The sequence below is a fragment of the Talaromyces rugulosus genome, chromosome II (genome assembly GCF_013368755.1).
Source record: "Talaromyces rugulosus chromosome II, complete sequence".
NCBI classification, from domain to species: domain Eukaryota; kingdom Fungi; phylum Ascomycota; class Eurotiomycetes; order Eurotiales; family Trichocomaceae; genus Talaromyces; species Talaromyces rugulosus.
Window position 1 is genome coordinate 6,031,923 of NC_049562.1, and position 19,363 is coordinate 6,051,285.

At 46.0% G+C, this 19,363-nt stretch overlaps 7 protein-coding genes across 7 annotated transcripts; 3 read left to right on the plus strand and 4 right to left on the minus strand.

The window, feature by feature from the left end:
• Positions 1-59: 59 nt before the first annotated feature.
• Positions 60-2,050, plus strand: TRUGW13939_04567 (uncharacterized protein; the record flags this gene model as incomplete). The annotated part of the gene is made up of 8 exons (XM_035487739.1): positions 60-110; positions 171-222; positions 276-298; positions 358-387; positions 441-470; positions 521-689; positions 742-1,145; positions 1,199-2,050. The coding sequence occupies 8 exons, from the start codon at positions 60-62 to the stop codon at positions 2,048-2,050; spliced, it is 1,611 nt and encodes a 536-aa protein (XP_035343632.1).
• Positions 2,051-2,522: 472 nt separating this feature from the next.
• On the plus strand, positions 2,523-5,297 carry TRUGW13939_04568 (uncharacterized protein; the record flags this gene model as incomplete). Its single annotated transcript, XM_035487740.1, has 2 exons — positions 2,523-5,133; positions 5,194-5,297. 2 exons carry the CDS (start codon positions 2,523-2,525, stop codon positions 5,295-5,297), a joined length of 2,715 nt encoding a protein of 904 aa, XP_035343633.1.
• A 225-nt stretch (positions 5,298-5,522) lies between these two features.
• TRUGW13939_04569 (uncharacterized protein) lies at positions 5,523-6,919 on the minus strand (the record flags this gene model as incomplete). Its single annotated transcript, XM_035487741.1, has 4 exons — positions 5,523-6,268; positions 6,326-6,453; positions 6,506-6,651; positions 6,713-6,919. 4 exons carry the CDS (start codon positions 6,917-6,919, stop codon positions 5,523-5,525), a joined length of 1,227 nt encoding a protein of 408 aa, XP_035343634.1.
• Positions 6,920-7,664: 745 nt separating this feature from the next.
• Positions 7,665-8,978, minus strand: TRUGW13939_04570 (uncharacterized protein; the record flags this gene model as incomplete). Its single annotated transcript, XM_035487742.1, has 1 exon — positions 7,665-8,978. The coding sequence occupies one exon, from the start codon at positions 8,976-8,978 to the stop codon at positions 7,665-7,667; it is 1,314 nt and encodes a 437-aa protein (XP_035343635.1).
• A 754-nt stretch (positions 8,979-9,732) lies between these two features.
• Positions 9,733-10,687, plus strand: TRUGW13939_04571 (uncharacterized protein; the record flags this gene model as incomplete). Its single annotated transcript, XM_035487743.1, has 3 exons — positions 9,733-9,809; positions 9,871-10,228; positions 10,364-10,687. The coding sequence occupies 3 exons, from the start codon at positions 9,733-9,735 to the stop codon at positions 10,685-10,687; spliced, it is 759 nt and encodes a 252-aa protein (XP_035343636.1).
• A 3,149-nt stretch (positions 10,688-13,836) lies between these two features.
• TRUGW13939_04572 (uncharacterized protein) lies at positions 13,837-14,793 on the minus strand (the record flags this gene model as incomplete). The annotated part of the gene is made up of 1 exon (XM_035487744.1): positions 13,837-14,793. One exon carries the CDS (start codon positions 14,791-14,793, stop codon positions 13,837-13,839), a length of 957 nt encoding a protein of 318 aa, XP_035343637.1.
• Positions 14,794-16,277: 1,484 nt separating this feature from the next.
• On the minus strand, positions 16,278-18,402 carry TRUGW13939_04573 (uncharacterized protein; the record flags this gene model as incomplete). Its single annotated transcript, XM_035487745.1, has 2 exons — positions 16,278-16,544; positions 16,609-18,402. 2 exons carry the CDS (start codon positions 18,400-18,402, stop codon positions 16,278-16,280), a joined length of 2,061 nt encoding a protein of 686 aa, XP_035343638.1.
• Positions 18,403-19,363: the final 961 nt, after the last annotated feature.

Below are 19,363 nucleotides of genomic sequence, written 5' to 3' on the forward strand. Positions count from 1 at the left end.
ATCATCGATCACAACCTCTGCTCTACGGTTTCCTCGAGTTTTGAAATCTGCAAGACGACATGGCGACCGCAGCGATTGCCCCCAGCACCGTTGGCAACTCCTCCTTCAAGGTATATTGACAAATCTTCATGAGCGAAGCGGGGGTCGCTAATACGTTATACAATGTTTAGGATAAGGAGAAGCCGATGGCTGTGCGCAATGCAAACATTCTAGCAGCTCGAGGTTTGAACTACCAATGTGTTTGCTCTTTGGATTTCTTGCTGACGAACATGCAGCTGTTGCTGATGCTATCAGAACGGTAATATATATCTTTTCTGAGCCAACACAAGGAGAGGAGAGGATGCTGATGAATTGCAGTCTTTGGGACCAAGAGGAATGGACAAAATGGTAAATTCTACTGGCATTCCCGTATTTAGGTCATGGTGCTAATTCCTATACAGATTCAAACCGGCAAAGGAAACACGATGATCGTTCGTACCCCGCCTTCTCTCGTCCGGAATATATACGCTGACCCCAGAAGACCAACGACGGAAACACCATGTTGAACAGTATGAGTGTGCTGCATCCGGCAGCCAAGATGCTTGTCGATCTCAGTGCAGCCCAAGATATCGAAGCAGGTGATGGTACCACCTCAGTGGTGGTTATTGCGGGCAGCTTGTTGGGTGCCGCGGACCGACTCCTGTCCAAAGGTGGGATATCTCTTGGTCAAAACTCGTCTCGGACCAAAAGCTAAGAGTTTAGGTATTCACCCTACGATCATCTCCGAATCCTTCCAGAGAGCAGCGGGAGTAGCGGTGGATATTCTCCAGAACATGTCACAACCCATCTCTTTATCGGACCGTACCACCCTCTTGCAAGCGGCCTCTACCTCTCTGTCGTCCAAAATCGTCTCTCAATACTCTAATCTGCTGGGGCCTATGGCCGTTGATTCCGTACTGAAGGTGATCGACCCTAAGACTGCGGACAACGTCGACCTTCGCAATATCCGTATCGTCAAAAAAGTCGGCGGCACAATTGAGGATAGCGAGATGATTGATGGCCTTGTGCTAAACCAGCCTGTTATCAAGAGCGGAGGAGGCCCAACAAGGATTGAGAAGGCTCGGATAGGATTGATCCAATTCCAACTTAGCCCACCCAAGCCAGACGTGAGTTTCTTTCTTCTTGTCGACCGCATACGATACTGATTGATGATCAACAGATGGAAAACCAAATCGTCGTCAACGACTACCGTCAGATGGACAAAATTCTCAAAGAAGAACGACAGTACCTTCTCAACATGGTGAAGAAGATCCAGAAATCAAAGTGCAACGTGCTACTCATCCAAAAATCGATTCTACGTGATGCCGTCAACGATCTTTCCCTCCACTTCCTCTCTCGTCTCAAGATCCTTGCCGTTAAAGACATTGAACGTGACGAAGTCGAATTCTTGTGCAAGAGTTTGGGATGCAAGCCTATTGCCAACGTTGATTCATTCACCGAAGATAAGCTTGGAACCGCTGACCTCGTAGAGGAAGTCCAGTCCTCGGGAGCTCGATATCTGAAGGTCACTGGCATCAAGTCACCGGCTGCGACGAACCAAACCGTTTCGATCGTGGCTCGTGGTGCTAACAACCTTATCCTGGACGAAGCGGAGCGATCCCTCCACGACGCGCTCTGTGTCATTCGATGCTTGGTGAAAAAGAAGGCTCTCATTGCCGGTGGCGGCGCTCCTGAGGTTGAAGTCGCCCACACTCTTAGCATGAAAGCACGTGAGCTTTCGGGTACGGAGTCGATCTGCTGGAAAGCCTTCGCAGACGCTATGGAAGTGATCCCGACTACTCTCGCTGAGAACGCAGGTCTTAACTCGATCAAAGTCGTGACAGACCTCCGCCACCGACACGCCCAAGGCGAGCACAATGCCGGTGTCAGCATCCGCAGCGGTGGCGTCAAAGACAACATCACAGAGGAAAATGTTCTACAGCCTCTGCTGGTGAGCACTAGCGCTATTGAGCTTGCGGCAGAGACGGTGAAAATGATTCTTAGAATTGACGATATTGCTTTGTCGCGGTAATTTACAGGAGACTGGATAGATTCAAAAAGAAAAGTATTGGATGTGTTTTACCAAGACTGGCGCACAATATGTTGACTGAGGGTTTTGAAGTTGAGGCTATATCAATCACATCGATTCTAACTGTAAAATGACCTATGCATGATAATCAGACTACGAAACTTATCTTTGATATCAGTATTTAAACCATATAAATAAAAGCTTCAAGATGTAATCTCATTAGTATGGGGAAAGAGAAGGTGCCAAGCCGCTATCATCACGCCATCTTATCGATCACCGGATCTGGGGACCCTCGGACCATTCCGCTTGTGATCCTCGAGCTCCAACTCCAGAACTGCGCAAAGTCTATGGTATGGCTTGATGGCAACTTGCCAACTCTATTTATAGCTGTCATCCCGGGTCCTGGATGTTGCATCGATCGATTTGACGATACACGCACAAGCCACCCAAGGTAGCACAGATCGGTGACGCAACGATGGTTGATAAGGAGTCTGTACCGCTTACCGGCCAACCGCGCACATCGACAGCTTCTCGAGCCTCGTCCGATACGCTCTCCTCCGACGGATCCTTTCTCGCCCATAATGCCGATACGCATCCGTACCGCAAATCAGCAGAGATAGCCGAGGGGTCGCGTTATCGCGACCTCGAAGAAGACGAGGACTTCGAGGCGGATCAAGGGTTACTGCAGTCGCCAGAGGTGAAACCAAAGAGAAACCGTGCTACCAAAGTATTGTGGACCGTTGCCTCTCTGTGTCTCGGAATCTGGGTGGTTGCATTGGTCTTCTTCCTGGTTCACAAAAGGAACGCCGTACAAACAGACCGATCCACGGCGGCTGTGCATGAGGCCGACTCTGCAACGGGGACAACGAGTTATGGAAAACCAGTTACCCTGGATAGCGTGTTGGAAGGTTTCTGGACCAGTAAGCGGCAGTCGATCTCTTGGATTGCTGGTCCAAACGGCGAAGATGGACTGTTACTCGAAAGAGACGTATGGGGAAAGAAGGGATACCTCCGGGTAGAAGATATTCGAAGTCGCAAGGGAGATATAAACGGTTTTGATAGCCGAATACTCATGAATTCCGGTCGCGTTACCGTGAATGGGAAGACAATTTCGCCGTCTGGAACATGGCCCAGCTCGGACTTGAAAACTGTCCTTATATTGGCCGATAAAGAAAAGAACTGGCGACATTCATTCACGGGAACTTACTGGCTTTTTGATGTTGAAAGTCAGACTGCACAACCTCTTGACCCGGAGAATCCCGAGGCCATCATACAGCTTGCGTCATGGTCACCAAAGTCCGATGCCGTCGTCTTCACACGGGACAACAATATGTATTTACGAAAGTTGGACTCTCAGACCGTCACACCAATTACAAAAGATGGAGACAAAGACCTCTTTTACGGTGTCCCGGATTGGGTTTACGAAGAAGAAGTATTTGAAGGCAATGGGGCGACTTGGTGGTCCAATGACGGCAACTATGTTGCCTTTTTGCGCACCAATGAATCGATGGTCCCCGAATTTCCAGTCCAATATTTCATGTCTCGCCCATCAGGAAAACAGCCATCCCCCGGGCTCGAGGATTACCCTGATGTCCGACAAATTAAATATCCTAAAGCTGGTGCTCCCAATCCAGTTGTCACACTTCAGTTCTATGACATTGGAAAAAAAGATGTCTTTTCTGTCGACGTCCCGGGAGGGTTTGACGACGATAACCGTCTTATCATTGAAGTTGTATGGGCATCGAACGGCAAAGTTCTCGTGAAGGAAACCAACCGGGAGAGTGATATTTTGCGGAATATACTTGTCGATGTCACAACCAGGACGGGCAAGACCATTAGAACCGACAATGTTAAAGAAATTGACGGTGGCTGGGTGGAGCCGATTCAGTCCACGATATTTGTGCCAGCAGACCCTGAGAATGGTCGCCCTGAAGATGGTTATATCGATAGCATCATCCACGATGGCTATGATCACTTAGGATACTTTACACCTTTTGACAACCCCGACCCCATTCATTTGACTTCAGGCCCGTGGGAGGTTGTCGATTCTTCTACCAGAGTCGATCTGAAGAATGGCATTGTCTACTTTGTTGCCACCAAGGAATCACCAACGCAGCGCCATGTATACAGTGTAAAGCTTGATGGATCAGATTTCAAAGCTGTTACCAATACAGAGAAAGTGGCATACTATGGTGTCTCATTTTCACATGGTGGTGGCTATGCATTGCTCAGCTATGAAGGCCCCCATGTGCCCTGGCAAAAAGTTATTAACACCCCGAGTAACCAAGATCCATATGAAGAGGTGCTTGAAGAAAACAAGGATCTTTCCAAGAGAGTGGAGCAGTATGCTCTCCCGGCTGAGATTTACCAAAACATAACGATTGATGGGTTTACGCTACAAGTGGTCGAACGCAGACCGCCTCACTTCAATCCCACCAAAAAGTACCCTGTCCTCTTCTATCTTTACGGAGGACCGGGATCGCAGACGGTGGACAGAAAATTCACAGTCGATTTCCACTCATATATCACTTCGAGTTTGGGGTATATTGTCGTTACCGTGGATGGTAGAGGCACCGGACACATCGGACGTAAAGCTAGAACGGCCGTGCGAGGAGATCTTGGACACTGGGAAGCTCACGATCAGATCGAGACGGCAAAAGCATGGGCCAAAAAGTCATACGTGGATGAGAACCACATGGCCATTTGGGGCTGGAGTTATGGTGGATTCATGACGCTGAAGACCCTAGAACAGGATGCTGGCCAAACATTCCAATATGGCATGGCCGTTGCGCCTGTCACCGATTGGCGGTTTTACGACTCGATTTATACCGAGCGATATATGCACACCCCTTCAAATAATCTGGACGGCTACGAGAATGCAGCGATTTCTAACGTGACAGCGTTGTCGCAAAATATTAGATTCCTTGTTATGCATGGCGTTTCTGACGACAACGTTCATTTCCAAAACACACTGGCGCTGCTTGATAAATTGGATATGGCGAACGTTGAGAATTACGATGTGCATGTGTTCCCAGACTCGGACCATAGCATTTTGTTTCATAACGCACATAAGATGGTTTATGACCGTAAGTACTTTTCGGATTTGACTTTGTTCCACGGCACTTGGGCTGACATATAAACTATAGGCCTGTCTTCATTTCTGACAAATGCTTTTACGGATGAATGGCATAAAGTGGGAAATGCTGCGCCTGCTTTATCAAAGTTGAAGCGTTTCCTATCTGTTTTCTGATTATGAAGCGGTTTTTTTTACGTGCATTTTTTAGATTTTGACAATGACCCCTGTTAGCGTTTGAGTGACTTTAACATTTTGATTTCTTTTGATGATAGAGTGGTTGGAAACGAACGTTTCAACTTTTATAACTTCAAATGATAAACGACCCCATCCTGGGAATTTTATTTTCCATCATGTGTAAATAAATAATAGCAACCCGATTCCTCCCCATGAAAGATAGTCTCAGCCTTTGAATTCATCGGCAAACTTGACTGCTGCCTTCAAATAGTAATTCTCAGAGTCCGTCCACGTTTCCCCAATTTCTTTCAACGCATGTAGACCCTCAACAAACCGAGCGTTGGTGGCATGCGGGCCGCGAAGAGCTTGTTTGGCAACCCATGACCAGTCTTTCCCTTGAATGTCATACGCAGTAATCGAGTTTTGGTTTATTTCCGGACGGAGCTGGGCAATATAAATGGCTAAAGTTGTGAGCCACCATTGTCGTACGAGTCCAATGTGAAATTTATCCGGCACAGAAGGTAAGATGACAAGAATGGCATGGCTCATAGCCAGGGGCCGTAAGAGGTTGAGATCATGCTTGTTCTCCGATTGAGCGGCACTAACAAAAAGAGCCGCGGCGGCGGCCTGGCTTTCGCGGAAATGCGTGAGAGGGTCTGTTGAAATTTTCCAGGCGTTGCAATGATCCAAAAGTGCAGCTTCGTGGTTACGGAAGATGGTCTCTAGGTTATGTTCCCCAGGAATCGCAAGGGAGTTGTTTGTGAATGTTTTGTCAGCGCGGACTTTATCAAGAATTTCGAGAATAGAGGTGGTCTTGTAAGATGGCTCGGTTTGGAAATAAGAAGGGTCGTCGGAGTATTTGTTGATGTTGTTGTCATTATAGGAGGTGGCGACAAGGGTCAAGGCTTCCATCACCATAGCACGACTTGTCATTTTCAACGCGTATCCAAGGTGTACCAGTGGCTGCCCCACTGCATGGTTTGTTAGATTCAAGTACTATTTTTTTTAGCGGAGACGTGAGTTCATACGATTGCCTGTGATTGAGTTGATGAACGGCTCTTCCCTGGCGAAGAGGAAATTATGTAAGACCTTCTTCCAGTCATAGCTCTCGTCTGCTAAGTGATCTTCGAAGAAATCTAGAAACGCGCGCTGGTATCTAATCCGCGGTTAGTAAGAGCTACAGAGGCATAGCAAAAAGATAAACAAACTCTTTCTTTCCGAGGTAATCCTTCCAATCAAGACCGGCAACCTCACCAGGCGAGTCTTTCCATGGTTCAAGGCCATTGGACTCTTTTTCGTAGAAGTTGCTGAGATCAATCTCGTTGGCACCGAAAAGAAATGCAGATATCAGAATCTACGACTCATTCCGTTAGCTCGGTATCTAGCCTGTCGAAAGAAGAAAAGAGTTCTCATACATGATCTATATTGTTGTAAGATGCGACAAAGTCTGAGCTATCTGTGTTGGCATGAAGGGCATGCTCTGCATAGTTTAGTTTCAAGAAATGCTTCAGGGACCTTGCTGGCTTCTCGACAGCGTCTTCTACGTCGTAGATTTTGCCAGACGGAACTCGAATCGACGTGAATGATTTGGAAGAAAATAGTGAAGAGATTAAACCGGCCATCCTTGCTTCCTTCTCTTGCTAGGCTATTTCGTTTTCTTTAATAGCGCCTGTATATGCGTGTTAATAATTTTGTTGACGTATTCGTTGGGGTGAATAATTGCAGACCTACCTTGAGGATCGTGTGCATACCGACACTCATGGAACAATTTATTCTTAAAGCTTTCAAGGCGACCGAAAAATGTGCGCCGTTAATATGATATTTTCACGATCAATGAGGCATATAAACCATCGAAGAAGAGGAAGTTGACCTAGGCATGCTGCTTGTTGGGATGGCGGGGCGATAGCGATAGCGATAGCGATAACGATAAGGAGCCGGCGTTATCGATAAGCGACAACTGTCTGTTGACGTTACTGGCCTCGGCTTTCGTATGTGAAAGTAATGAAAGAAATGAAGTATAGAAGATAGTAGCTGAAAGCTTCTCTAGATTTACTGGGTTAAGAATATAGCACTATATTACTGATTTTTATTACACTGACAACAACTGAAGTTCTCTAGCTACCATTACACAAGCCCAGGAAGAAAAAGTCTAGAAATCAAAATTTCACGATTACACAATTAGCAAAGCAAGAAACAGGAAAGAAAAAAGAAAGAAAGCAAAATTCTCAGCTGCTCGGAGACTGGTATATTTTGCTCTGCAAAGCAGAGCTGACCCAGTATCGGAATGCCAAATCAATGCATGCTATGATAATGCTCAAACAAGATGCTCTACAATTATGGAAGAACTAAGCGGTGTTGAAAAACCACTCAGTTCGTGAGTCCACTGATTTTGAGAAAATGGCATATATCAGTACATGCATCGGCAAGCGTTTTCTTAGCACTCCACTGCAGCTCATCTGAGGAGCGGTCAGCAGCAGCGACGCAATAGCCCACGTCACCGGCTCTTCGATCTACTGCCTTATGTGGAAGAGCCATTTGCGAGGCTGTTTGCATCGTGCCGACCACTTCCAATACAGAATGGCCGTTACCGGTGCCAAGGTTGAAAGTCCGGAAGTTTTCGCGCAATTTTCCCTTGATGGCAGAGTCTAGAGCAGCGATGTGTCCTTGAGCTAGGTCTGTGACGTGGATAAAGTCGCGAACTGCAGTGCCGTCCACCGTGTCCCAGTCAGAACCAAACATCGAAAGCTCCGAGTATTGGCCGGTCATAACCTTGACAATAACAGGTAGAAGATTCGTTGGTATGCTACGCGGGTCTTCTCCCAAGAGACCAGACGAATCACAACCGATGGGGTTGAAGTAGCGTAGAGCGACTATCGTCCAGTCTGGATCAGAAGCGGCAATGTCCGCTAGAATGGCTTCGCACATCCATTTCGTGCGACCGTAAGGGTTGGTGATCCCGATGCTGCCGGGCTGGGATGTCTCCCAAACACCCTCGTGAATTTCGAAGCTCTCCGGCTTGTGAACGCAAAGCTCTTCTCGAAGAGGAATGTTAGAACAAGCCAAAGTACCATATACAGTCGCCGATGAGGAAAATATAAACGTTTTGATGCCAAAATTCTCAAGAGTGCGAACAAAACCGACGAGGCCACAAACGTTATTGGAGTAGTACTTTAGCGGTTGTTTGATGCTTTCTTCCACAGCTTTGTATGCGGCAAAGTGAACCACCCCAACAATTCTAGACCGAGGCAAGCCCCAAGATGGTATTTGGTAAGCTTTGAGTAATGAGGTTAGGGCATCCGTGTCCTGATAGTCGTGGTTGTAGTGTTTCAGTGTGGGCATCAAAGTTCCTCTTTCTACATGATATTGGCTGGCAAGCGACTGTATACGCTCAGAAACACTTTCGTAGGCATTACTCAAATTGTCGATTGCAATGACATGGTAACCGGCTTTTAAAAGCTCTAGTGTAGTGTGACTGCCGATGAACCCGAGACCTCCTGTTACAAGAATGAACTGATCATTTGATACATCCCGCAGCAGATTCACCAGGTCTTCACTGAATAGAGTAGAGGATGGTGTGACTGGAGTGCCAATGTTAAAGGCACTGTCACACGCTGAGGAGGGCGAGTCGCTTCGTGGAGGGCTTTCCGCCTCGATATTGATCATTTCGGACATAGGAAACATAATCAGAAAGTCGACACCAGCATGCGGTGATTAAAATTCCAAGATAGTAGCATAGACTAAGAATGTTGTGTTTTAGTTTGTAGACTTCAATGGATTATATAGAAGAATGGAACACTTTGGCCGATGTATACGGGGTGTATGGGGTCCAGCGACCATCGGATTTTTACCAAGGCTTCTAGCCCCTTGGAGGCCGCCAGTACAAGCAAACACACACTTTTTTTACACCGGAAATTTCAGACTCCGAGTGTCTGCATGCAAGAAAAAAAGAAAGAGGGCCAAGCGAGAGCGAATCGCTTAGCCACAATAGCCCGCCTTTCCCTTGCACGCAAGAACGCCTCACGGCCACGTATTTGTTAGGTACGTCACGAAACTTCCTGTCTATAGCGGTAAAATTTGTTTAGGGTCTCCTATCAGAATTGCCTAGCAATTTTTCACGGCGCCTCAGGCCCTTGTGGGATCTAAATGTGGTGTCACATCGAGTGGAAAACAGCATGCAGTGTGGACCCCAGTTTTAGTTTTTTATTATTAGTATCCTTTTACCCAAAATGCCCGGCAAGTAATTAATTTACTTTTCTTCTTCCATTTACTTCCATGAATACTATGTTCCGCAATGGACGTTGAAAAGTACGAACCGCATAACCAGCAGAGAAGCCGTCGCTGTAAGGTACTTTCCGGGATCCTTGTAGCCATCGGAGTGCTCGCAATAGTTATCCCGACAACAGTGGTTGAAGTTTTAAAGCATAAAAAGTCAACCATGGGCCCCAAAACAAACGTTTTCGTTCCTCTGTATGTCTACCCATCGCCTGGTGCATGGACACCCCTGGAACAAGTGTGAGTATCGTCTTTTCATGATCCATGTTTGATGTTGAAATTTGAATTAAAACATCTGCAGCGTGGAGGCTCATCCAAGCCTCAATTTCACCATTGTCATCAACCCAGGAAATGGGCCCGGACCCAACGCCCTACCTGACGCCAACTACACTCGAGAAATCCCTAGGTTGTCAGCTTACGAGAATGTCCGCTTAGTGGGATATGTTGCCACCACATATGGCACTAAAAATGTTTCTCTTGTTCGCAAGGATATTGAAACTTATGCGTCCTGGCCGTGGTCGGGTAACAACTTGAACCTATCCGTCAGCGGTATCTTCTTCGACGAAACGCCCCAAGAGTTCAACACGAGCTACCAAGCATACTACGAGGAACTTACAGCACTAGTGAAGCAAAGTAAGGGGCTTGGGCCGACCAATTTTGTGAGTTTTCTTTAATCCCGTATCCAATAGACCGGTTCATGTCCATGTTGTCGATGCCAATTGATGCTGTCAACGAAGCCACATCACCGTCCCTTCGTGCTGAGCTACGTATGGCTTGTTGCTGACACCTTTCAGGTCGTACACAACCCCGGTGCTGTGCCTGACTCTCGGTACTTGGCGGCGGCGGACTCCACCGTGGTGTTCGAGGACACCTACGCGAACTTTCTGGAGCGTAATTACGGCCATACGTTTACTCAGATCCCGGATTCCAACCGAAGTTCACTGTGCACAATTATTCACTCCGTCCCTGAGGACGTTCAAGGAACTAAGCTCAAGAGCCTTGTTCGAACTGCACGCACTGTGTCGGATGAGGTCTTTCTCACCCATCTCGATACAGGCTATTATGCTAGCTTCGGTCCGAATTGGACAGACTTTATCAACCTCATGGATTCCTTCTAATCCCTGTCATTGGTGTCTTGGAATATCTTTATTTTGTTTATAATCGCCATGATTCTCTGTTTATTATCATCCCTTTAGTGACGCCTTGGTCGGCGTGTATCACATACAATATTTTCGTCTCTATAGCTAGTCTCGCACATTAACAGAGTTTTTTTTATGTTCGATGCTTCGTCATAGGTGTCACATTCGTTCTGTTGTATTCCAAATCATGATGACATTTTGAGTGACCGCTCGTTCATGGACTCTGACAATGGCAAGTGCCTTGTATCACGTAGACTGAGTCATTTACCGCACCTACCAAGCGCATGCATGATACATGAGATGAATGTGGCAAAAAAACTAAAGGGTATAGCATTTCACGGCTTCAACATCGCTCCTTGTTCCAGTTGGTAATGTTGATACGAATCATTGATACCATGTAATTTACCCGTAATGTAACATACGGTAACGCTGGTCTTTGCCCTAGCCATATTAGCCATGCACTTACCGAAAAATTAAATTACCCCAAAGCCCATGTTTGTCCATTCGCAAGGTGACGCGTCTGATCTAAAATGTTAGCTTCACATTCCTTTACTTTTGCTGAAAATTTAGTAGTATATATATTTCTTCTTTTTCCAATGCCAAGCCAAGCCTACTGCATGTTTCGGGTTACCTGTTTAGGTGCAGTATCGCATAGACGGCGGGCAGTAAAAACGATCGGCCCAATCAAACGAGTCTAGTCTACAAGTGACTAGTATTTGTCACTATTATAGTGCTATATATAAATGTCATACGCCTCATTGACCAGGTTTCAAGAGCAAACCAGGATGATGCCAGTTACGGCCTATTACCAGCTAGCTGCCAGACACGTTGAAGCTGGGATACTGGATCCAGAAATTGCGCCATTTGCCGGCATCAAAGTTACACAAAAATTCGGATTGTTTTTTTTTCTCCGTTTCTTATTTCCCGTATTTTGTTTGTGGCTGCTTAGATCTTGATTGGCTACCGCATGCAGATTATGAGTGGGACTACGTGTAACAGTTAGTCACTGTCATGAAGCAGAGTTCAGAACAGTTCTTGACAGCCCAGGAGGATTGAGATGAATGCACTGTAGCTCAAACCTCTACACATTGCACAAAATATGCTTAACCACATGACTCGGAATTACTCTGGTGTTGATCAGGACATCAAGCACTTAGAGGTAAAGATCAGGAGAGGAAACAAAAAACAAGGCCCTGTATATAATTTCTTCTGTATGTATGGAAACGACCTGTTGGAAACCTTCGGGGAGACGGAAAGCAAGCTAGCTATTAGGCTGAAGTGCGAGTTAATCTGAGTTCTTTTATTTTAAGCATCACCACAGTTTGGCCGATCCTACCGTATTTGATTGGGTTGAGCTCCTTGCGGGGAAAACCTTGCCATGCATTAAAAGCTGATCACAAAAGAGCCCATCGGAAAAAATAATGGCCGTCGAGGTAATGCCTGCGAGCTGAATTATTATTTATATGTACTAATAATATTGCAATCTCATGTATATTTATCAATCGCTGAATACATCGGCGATCTATAATGAATGCCGCCCTGTAGTCTTATTACATGTACCACCGGGGAGATTAGATCTCGATGTATTACAGCCATAAGCTGTATGACCTGTCAATTTATTTATCCGCTGCTTATTGATCAGTCATCAAATTCAGCCCGTAGACTTAGTTGATGACACTGCGTTGTTCCCATGCATGTCTCGCAGCTTTCGGGAAAATAGCATGGGAAAGGAGATTTTCATGCCTTCGGCTACGTGTTTCCAATAGATTTTGCGACGGCTATTACTGAAGTAGTGTATAAATGTGTTTCTCAGAGGCTGTCTGCATGCCAAGAGTGCCATTGTCTCACCTGGAAAATAGCCGGAGAATGCCAGGTCTGGCGATCTGGTGTACCAGGTACATTGAAGATTTCATGAAATCACATTGCGTGATCGAAGGATGTGCCTGAATTGGTAAGGTCAATCTTCTGATGAATCGAATTTTTTATTTTTCTTTGCTTTTTTCCCCTCTTGACATGTTCGTTGTTGATTGCATGGATGCGAGAGAAGTTGACAGGGATATAGTCTTGGCTGCATGGCAACTAGCCAAAAAGTCGATTTGCTTCCTTTCTTTTTTGCTTGGCATTACACGCTATAACATGTCATATCGGTATTGGATAAAATTCGACCTTTAAAAGATCCCCTGCTACACCCTTTCTTCCAAGCTTTTGCTACCTATGGCGGTAAAATGCTCCTAAATTCCGGGCCTATATTCACAGTTGATGAATTCAGGTTCCAAAAGGCTTGCCATCAATCCAAAGCTATTTACATGTCTTCAGATTTCACTAATGCATGACATGCATAAGTGGCAAACCATCCGTTTGGAAGCGGTCCAATCGCTATTCCCCGGGTTTCTTTTCAACGATTTCCTCTTTTCTTTCCAAAACTCTGCAAATAGAGTGTGTTAGCTGTCTTGGTTAACTACGATCTAGACCACCCTAGTATGGCCCAAACATTATACCCGTGTCGTATTTTACGTATCCGATAATTAAATACTTTGTATGGTTAAAGTTACGGGTGTTCGGCGAAGTTATCGGTTTCTGGACATGTCATAACGCTTTATCAAGCTAATCACACCGCGCTTCTTTTTGTCTCGGGGAGCTTATGCCATGGGGCCGGGGAAAACATCATGCTGTACTCCATGCACGCATTTCTGCCTCATGGTTCGGACTAACGAGCCGAGTATAATACAATATACACCGTAATGACAGTTACAAGTCACCTTTCCCTAGCTACGTAAATAGTTCAATGAAGGATCGATTAGGTTCTATCGATGTGATATCTAGGGTAGACGTGTCTTAGCCTTTAGCAAATGAAGTGTACTATACTAACCGACAATGACAACGAATTGCTGACTCAGTTATTACCTTACCTCTGCACATCATGCATTAGGGCTGGTAAATTTACCGTATTACAGCGCATACACACCTGAACAAACACAACGATGATATTTACATGTGACTGAAACTAGCGATAAAAGACTTGAAATCGTTATTCTTGGTAAAATTATGACTACAAATGGCCAAAACGCCGAGGGTACGACACAAAATAATTACATAGTAAACATCAATTGATATTATAGAGCGCAAGGTCAACAAGTCTCAATCCAATTGTCAAGATTCATGTTCTTGATGACGGTCGAAAATTTACTGGAGCCGTTAAAATTGCAGGCTGTATTCTTTTGGCTTGTAGTAACAAGTTTGTTGTTGTCTGTATCCTCCTTCGGGTATTCAATATGGAAAACCGGTTTGTTGGCGTCGGTAAAGGGCATGAACGTATCGCATTCATCGTATTGCGCGCATTGCTCGTTCACAGACCATTGCATGTTGTCAATCACACTATCGATAATCTCGCCTGCGTTCTTCAACCCGATCGACATGTTGCGCGAATGAGCCTCGGAGGCTAGGAAGTTAACGAAGTCAATCGAATCTTGCTGTGTAAGGCCGAGGTCGTTTTCCTTGTTGGAATACCCATCCACATTGTCGGGATCAACACCGTCGCAGCCCTTGTCCTGGGCCATGCCAAGTCGGGTCTTCATGATATCTCGTACACTGGATGAACTGATATTGAGCCATTTCTCATTCGGCCAGCCATCTAGCGTTCCGCCCAAGTCGGCGGATGAGAAATTGCCGGCATCGGGTCGCCAGTTCTCCCAGCTACCAGCGGAGAAGTAACAAATGACTTTGCGTCCCTTGTCCTGAAGGCTGGAGATTAGGTCTGCTCCGCTGTTGAATAGGTCGATGTCATAGACTTCAACATCGACCGAGGTGTCATTGAGAGTGTAAAGAAGCTCGATCTGCCAGGTTGTGCCGGCGGAGGGTTTCCAGAACTCAGTATTATTTCCTGTTGGCGTGGTGGTTGGCGCTGGCGCTGGCGCTGAAGACGTTGGTTGGCCTCCTTCTCCTGAACCCCCGTTGTTTTTGAGCCCAACTCCAAGACCGACTCCAAGGCCAACTCCGAGCGCGACGAGAACGAGTATCACCAAGAATAAGGTGAAGAATTTCTTCTTGGTTGACCAAAATTTCCATCCTTTGGTCGTAGTTGCCATTTTGTCGCCGTTGTCCATGATTCAGATCAGGCAACGAACAAATGCGCTGAGCAAGCGGGGGTTGGGAACAGCTAACTGGGATGCCGAGAACAATCAATCAGCAAGTTGATATTATCCTTTCCATGTTGGCAATGCCACTCGCATAAAGAAAGTGTTTTAAGAGTATTTAAAGGAGGTGAACAAAAGAATGCTGCATTGTCGCACAGGGAAAGTGATCGGCCGTCCAGTTGGTTTCAGCCACGCTCTGGGAGGCTGAAATCCTTTAGCACGATCTAGGCCCGCTAAGGCAGCTAGATGGCATTGCGGATAATCATACATAGCCGCCGGCCTTTCCGGGAAGCAAAATCGCAAAGAAAAGGAAAGGAAAACCCTCACGGCGCCGCTGTGGCGCATGTTTTTACGCGGCGAAAGTAACCTGACTAACCAACCAGAGGCATTTCACGCCGACAAACCACAACATGAGCTTTTTTTGGCGACAGGATTCGGAATCCGTGGAGCGAAAAAACTTCTCACATTGTCGCACCGAAGGAACCCGAGACTATTAGCAAAAAGCCATCCAAGCTATCCAAGCCATCAAGTGACGGCTGAAGTGAAGGTATTCCACACTAGCTCGGCAAAAATTACGATTTGAAAGGACATACCCCATCAACGCGGGCCGATGGGGCGGAGGAGCGGTGTACCCTGTACTTTGTCGTTGGCTCTGTATACAAAACTTACTAGTAGTTCTTTGTTCCGAGGCGCTTCTTTGTGAAATACGAAGTGACGAGTAAAACCGAAGGCGAGATTCGCGCATGGAAAGCTCGGAAAAAGCGGGGGCCCACTAAATGTCGCCCATATACCCCACGCGATTGGTGTGCCAAGAATTAAGGTATGCGGCTACTCCAACTCAAATTTAGTTCATTTTTACGTAACTAATACAATATTAATACAGGTATTATTACCAGCTGGTAATCCGTTTTAATACAGGACTGCGTTAGCCCCGTTTGCAATTGCAGGCCGCAGTAGACTCAAAATGAGGCAAAGGTAACTATACGCAGTTCGCAACATTATTCCCGAAATAGGTTGGCTTCTTAATTTAGTTTCCTTGTGGCGACTCAGCGACCTCGCCAAACGAATCAGTGTATTTGCGTGGAGGGTTCTTACTAATTTGCCGATCAATTATTCTGGGGCTACAGCGTGATACTGGCATTGTGAAACAGTTGATGCTGCTTGGTTTTTATGTATGGGATATAATATGGCAAATAAGATATCTTCACATGTCTTCACTACCCCTCTAAGCTGTACATGTAGATATACATAACAAACCCGGTTTTTATATTCCTTTAGTAAAAACTTGAAATGTACATGTAATGATAAATAAGGTTGAGCATGATTAATTTACTATTTAGATTCTCCATTACATTAACGTACAAATAGAGTTCAAATCCAACTACTGACGGCAGAGAAAGGGATACAGCTCGCCCTCCGGTTTTTGCGTAGCAATCCTATAGAGAAATAGCAGTAGACAGGGTGAAAGAAACTGGAGATCCACTCAAAGGAACCCAAACAGTCAGCGGGTCATCGCCAACCTGCTCTGTTGTGTAGCCATTTGTGCTGGTAGGGGCTACGGGGAAAGTGACCGGTACCGGAGTGCTGCAAGTGTTGTTATTTGCCGTTACAGTCACGCCGGTGATCTTATTGTCTGAGATTGTGTAACTGAGTCTGTAGCCACAAGCATCTCGGGCCATACGCTCGGCGAATTGAGCAGACATCTGAGTTATTTATAAGCCCACTTGAACAAGCATGACAAATAATTAAAGGGTGTGCTAAACTTACATCTTGATGCTTCAAGGTAATGAGCGGCCAGGTGGACAGACGGACAAATTCTTGAACTTGGGTTTCCACCCATGCCTGGAATATCGAAATTTGAGCGGAAACCCCATTGATGGTAATGTTGCTAACATCTGCATTGCGAAGGTTTGCCTGGTGAAACATGTAAGGAGCGCGATACAGTCCGAACAAATGGCGTATGGTGTCGGCCTTTTCCTGGGCTAGTAGGTCGTCGAAACCACCGGATCCAGCAGATGTGTCGATCCACTCCTGCGTAGTGCAGTCAGGCGTGTCGCAGTTGTAGTAAATTCTGGTTGCCCAGCGGGGGTTTACCTGCATTCCGGCATATCCGTTGGAGTCAACTGTGGTAATATATGGCCACATATCGTTGTCTTGATTAACTAGGACTGGACGAGTGTTGTCACCCACACAGTTGGTAATACCGTTATCCACCCAGGCCTGCAGGGCATCACCGTTGTGCAATCCAGTGATAGCCGGGGGGATGATACCGTTTGATGTGAACTTTGACGAGTCTGATATCGTGACTTGCTTCAACCAGGCCTGGTTGAATGAAATCTCCTTGTTGATATCGGAATATGTGGCGTTATTTTGTTCTTCATGAGTGAATGTGTGCGAAAGACTAGCAAAGGAATCACGATTATCAGGAGTTGCCCACCATATTTTGAGGGGATCGAGATTGGTGCAGGCCAAGCTCCAATCATAAGTTGTGGGCGTGCTTGGCCACAAATTAGTACCGGTCCCAAGAGGTTTCTGGAACTCGAGAGGTGTGTCTGGAACGTCTCCGTACTCAATGGCGCTGCCGTTGCAAGTTCGGTCATTCACGTTGGCACTGTATTCAATGTTTCCATTTCCGTTGTGGCCAACCTCTGGATAATATTCGCTCCCCTTGTTCATCTTGGCAGTAATTTTTGGGATCCAGGATTTGATTCCGTCCATATCAGTAGTTGTAATGCGGAATGTTGTGCCGTTCGGGAGATAGATATCCGACTCGAGAAACATATCGTCAATCTGCGTGTTCAGATTGACCCGCCGATAACCAGCGTAAACTCCACGGGTAATCCAAGTGATCCATGCGTGCTGCAGGTAGTTTGATGACGCACTCCACGTTGTATCAAGTGAGGTAAATATGGCCATTTGTTGGCGGCCAGAGAAGTTATTGATAACAGCAGCAGTACTTGTTCCATTAAATTTTCCAGCAGAGTCGGCCGCAAACTGGGCAATTTCCTTGGTGGTTGTACTGTTGGAGATCGTTGCTGGGTAGTGATATAGCCCTTCAGTACTTACACCAGCGCCAGTACGAAGACCAGCAGTGGGAAAATCACTGGTGTCGGTGAAAGAAACGAGTTGCTCAACACCATCGTTGCAACAGCCGTCAGATGCACTTGCTCCGAACTCGGGGCCTGGATAAACGTCATACTGGACCATGCGAACTCCGTATGCTAACTGATAAGCATATAGTTGGTTCCACTGATCCGTAGTCAAAGCACTTTGATATCCAGTTGTCCCGCCATAGTCATAGCTGACTTGGGAGGCTACCACAATGCCTCCATAATTGCCACCAGTGCTACTGTTCAGAGTCGGCAGCTGAACTCCTGCCTGAGGAACCAGTAAAGTACTGAATGGAATTCCATATCCATTTAGGCCGGAGCTAGCGATTTTGGCAGATGCACTGTCCGTAGCAATGACTAGAATCGTTGATTCAATAGAGGATGCGGCCCCTAGAGAAATAAGGTAGGCAGTGACAAGCCAAGTGGAAGCCACAGTGTTTGTGGAAAACATGACTGCACCGTAAAAAGCAAGGCTCTCAGAGTTAGATGATCAAAGAGAATAAATTCTCAGAAATAATAGGAAAAAAAAAGAAATGGCAAATCACACTGCCAGGAAAACGAATGAAAACGACAAGTTTGAAGCGATTGACAATGACCAGGAAATAGGGTACCGCGGCCTTTAAGTAAAATAATTACTATGGTTACAGAGTCTTCATGCAGTCGGCTACTTTCTCAACAATAATTTATATACTAACTTGCATTGGGCGAAAGGCATTAGTGAAATGAGATCAAACTAAATTGCCTGTTCTTCGTGGCTCGGCCAGCACCCAGATCGAGACTACATGTATTCTAGCCGATGCGGTGGCTGAGATTCTTGTATAACATCCAACTAGACAATTGGTCTCTGTTAGTTATGCAGCAAATATGAATCAGTCATCCCAATGCCAGCTCAGCAAGTGCGAGGCTGACCTGCTCCTTTCGCGCCTCAGGGGCGTGACTCCGATCTCCGGACCGGGCTGAACCCCTGTCAACATTCTTGTCAAATATACAGTTAGCATATCGAATTACATGTAGAAGGTACTGCAATGAGCCCCTATGTTTAACCCTGTTTACTTGTCACAAATTGAAATATTGCGGAAAAGTCTACGAGTCAGCTATTTCTCAGCTAGGGCTTAAATTACATCTTTATGACAGAAAAGCTGCAAAAATTGATTCAAAACATGATCTGTTGGCCATGAATGAATTTCTTTTTTTAGGAAAGAATCAGTGATTCGATGCAAAGGATGAAAGGAGTGATGTGTTCCATTTTTCGAATGTATTGACAAAACGACTTGTGACGATTACGCTAGTGTACGTGTATGGTCATGTACTGTGCTGGTACGGGCCGACGACTCTTCTCCACAGCGACAACATCACGGCTTTTTTTGACCACACACCACCGAGAAACCTTCAACGCCATGTCATAGAGGCTT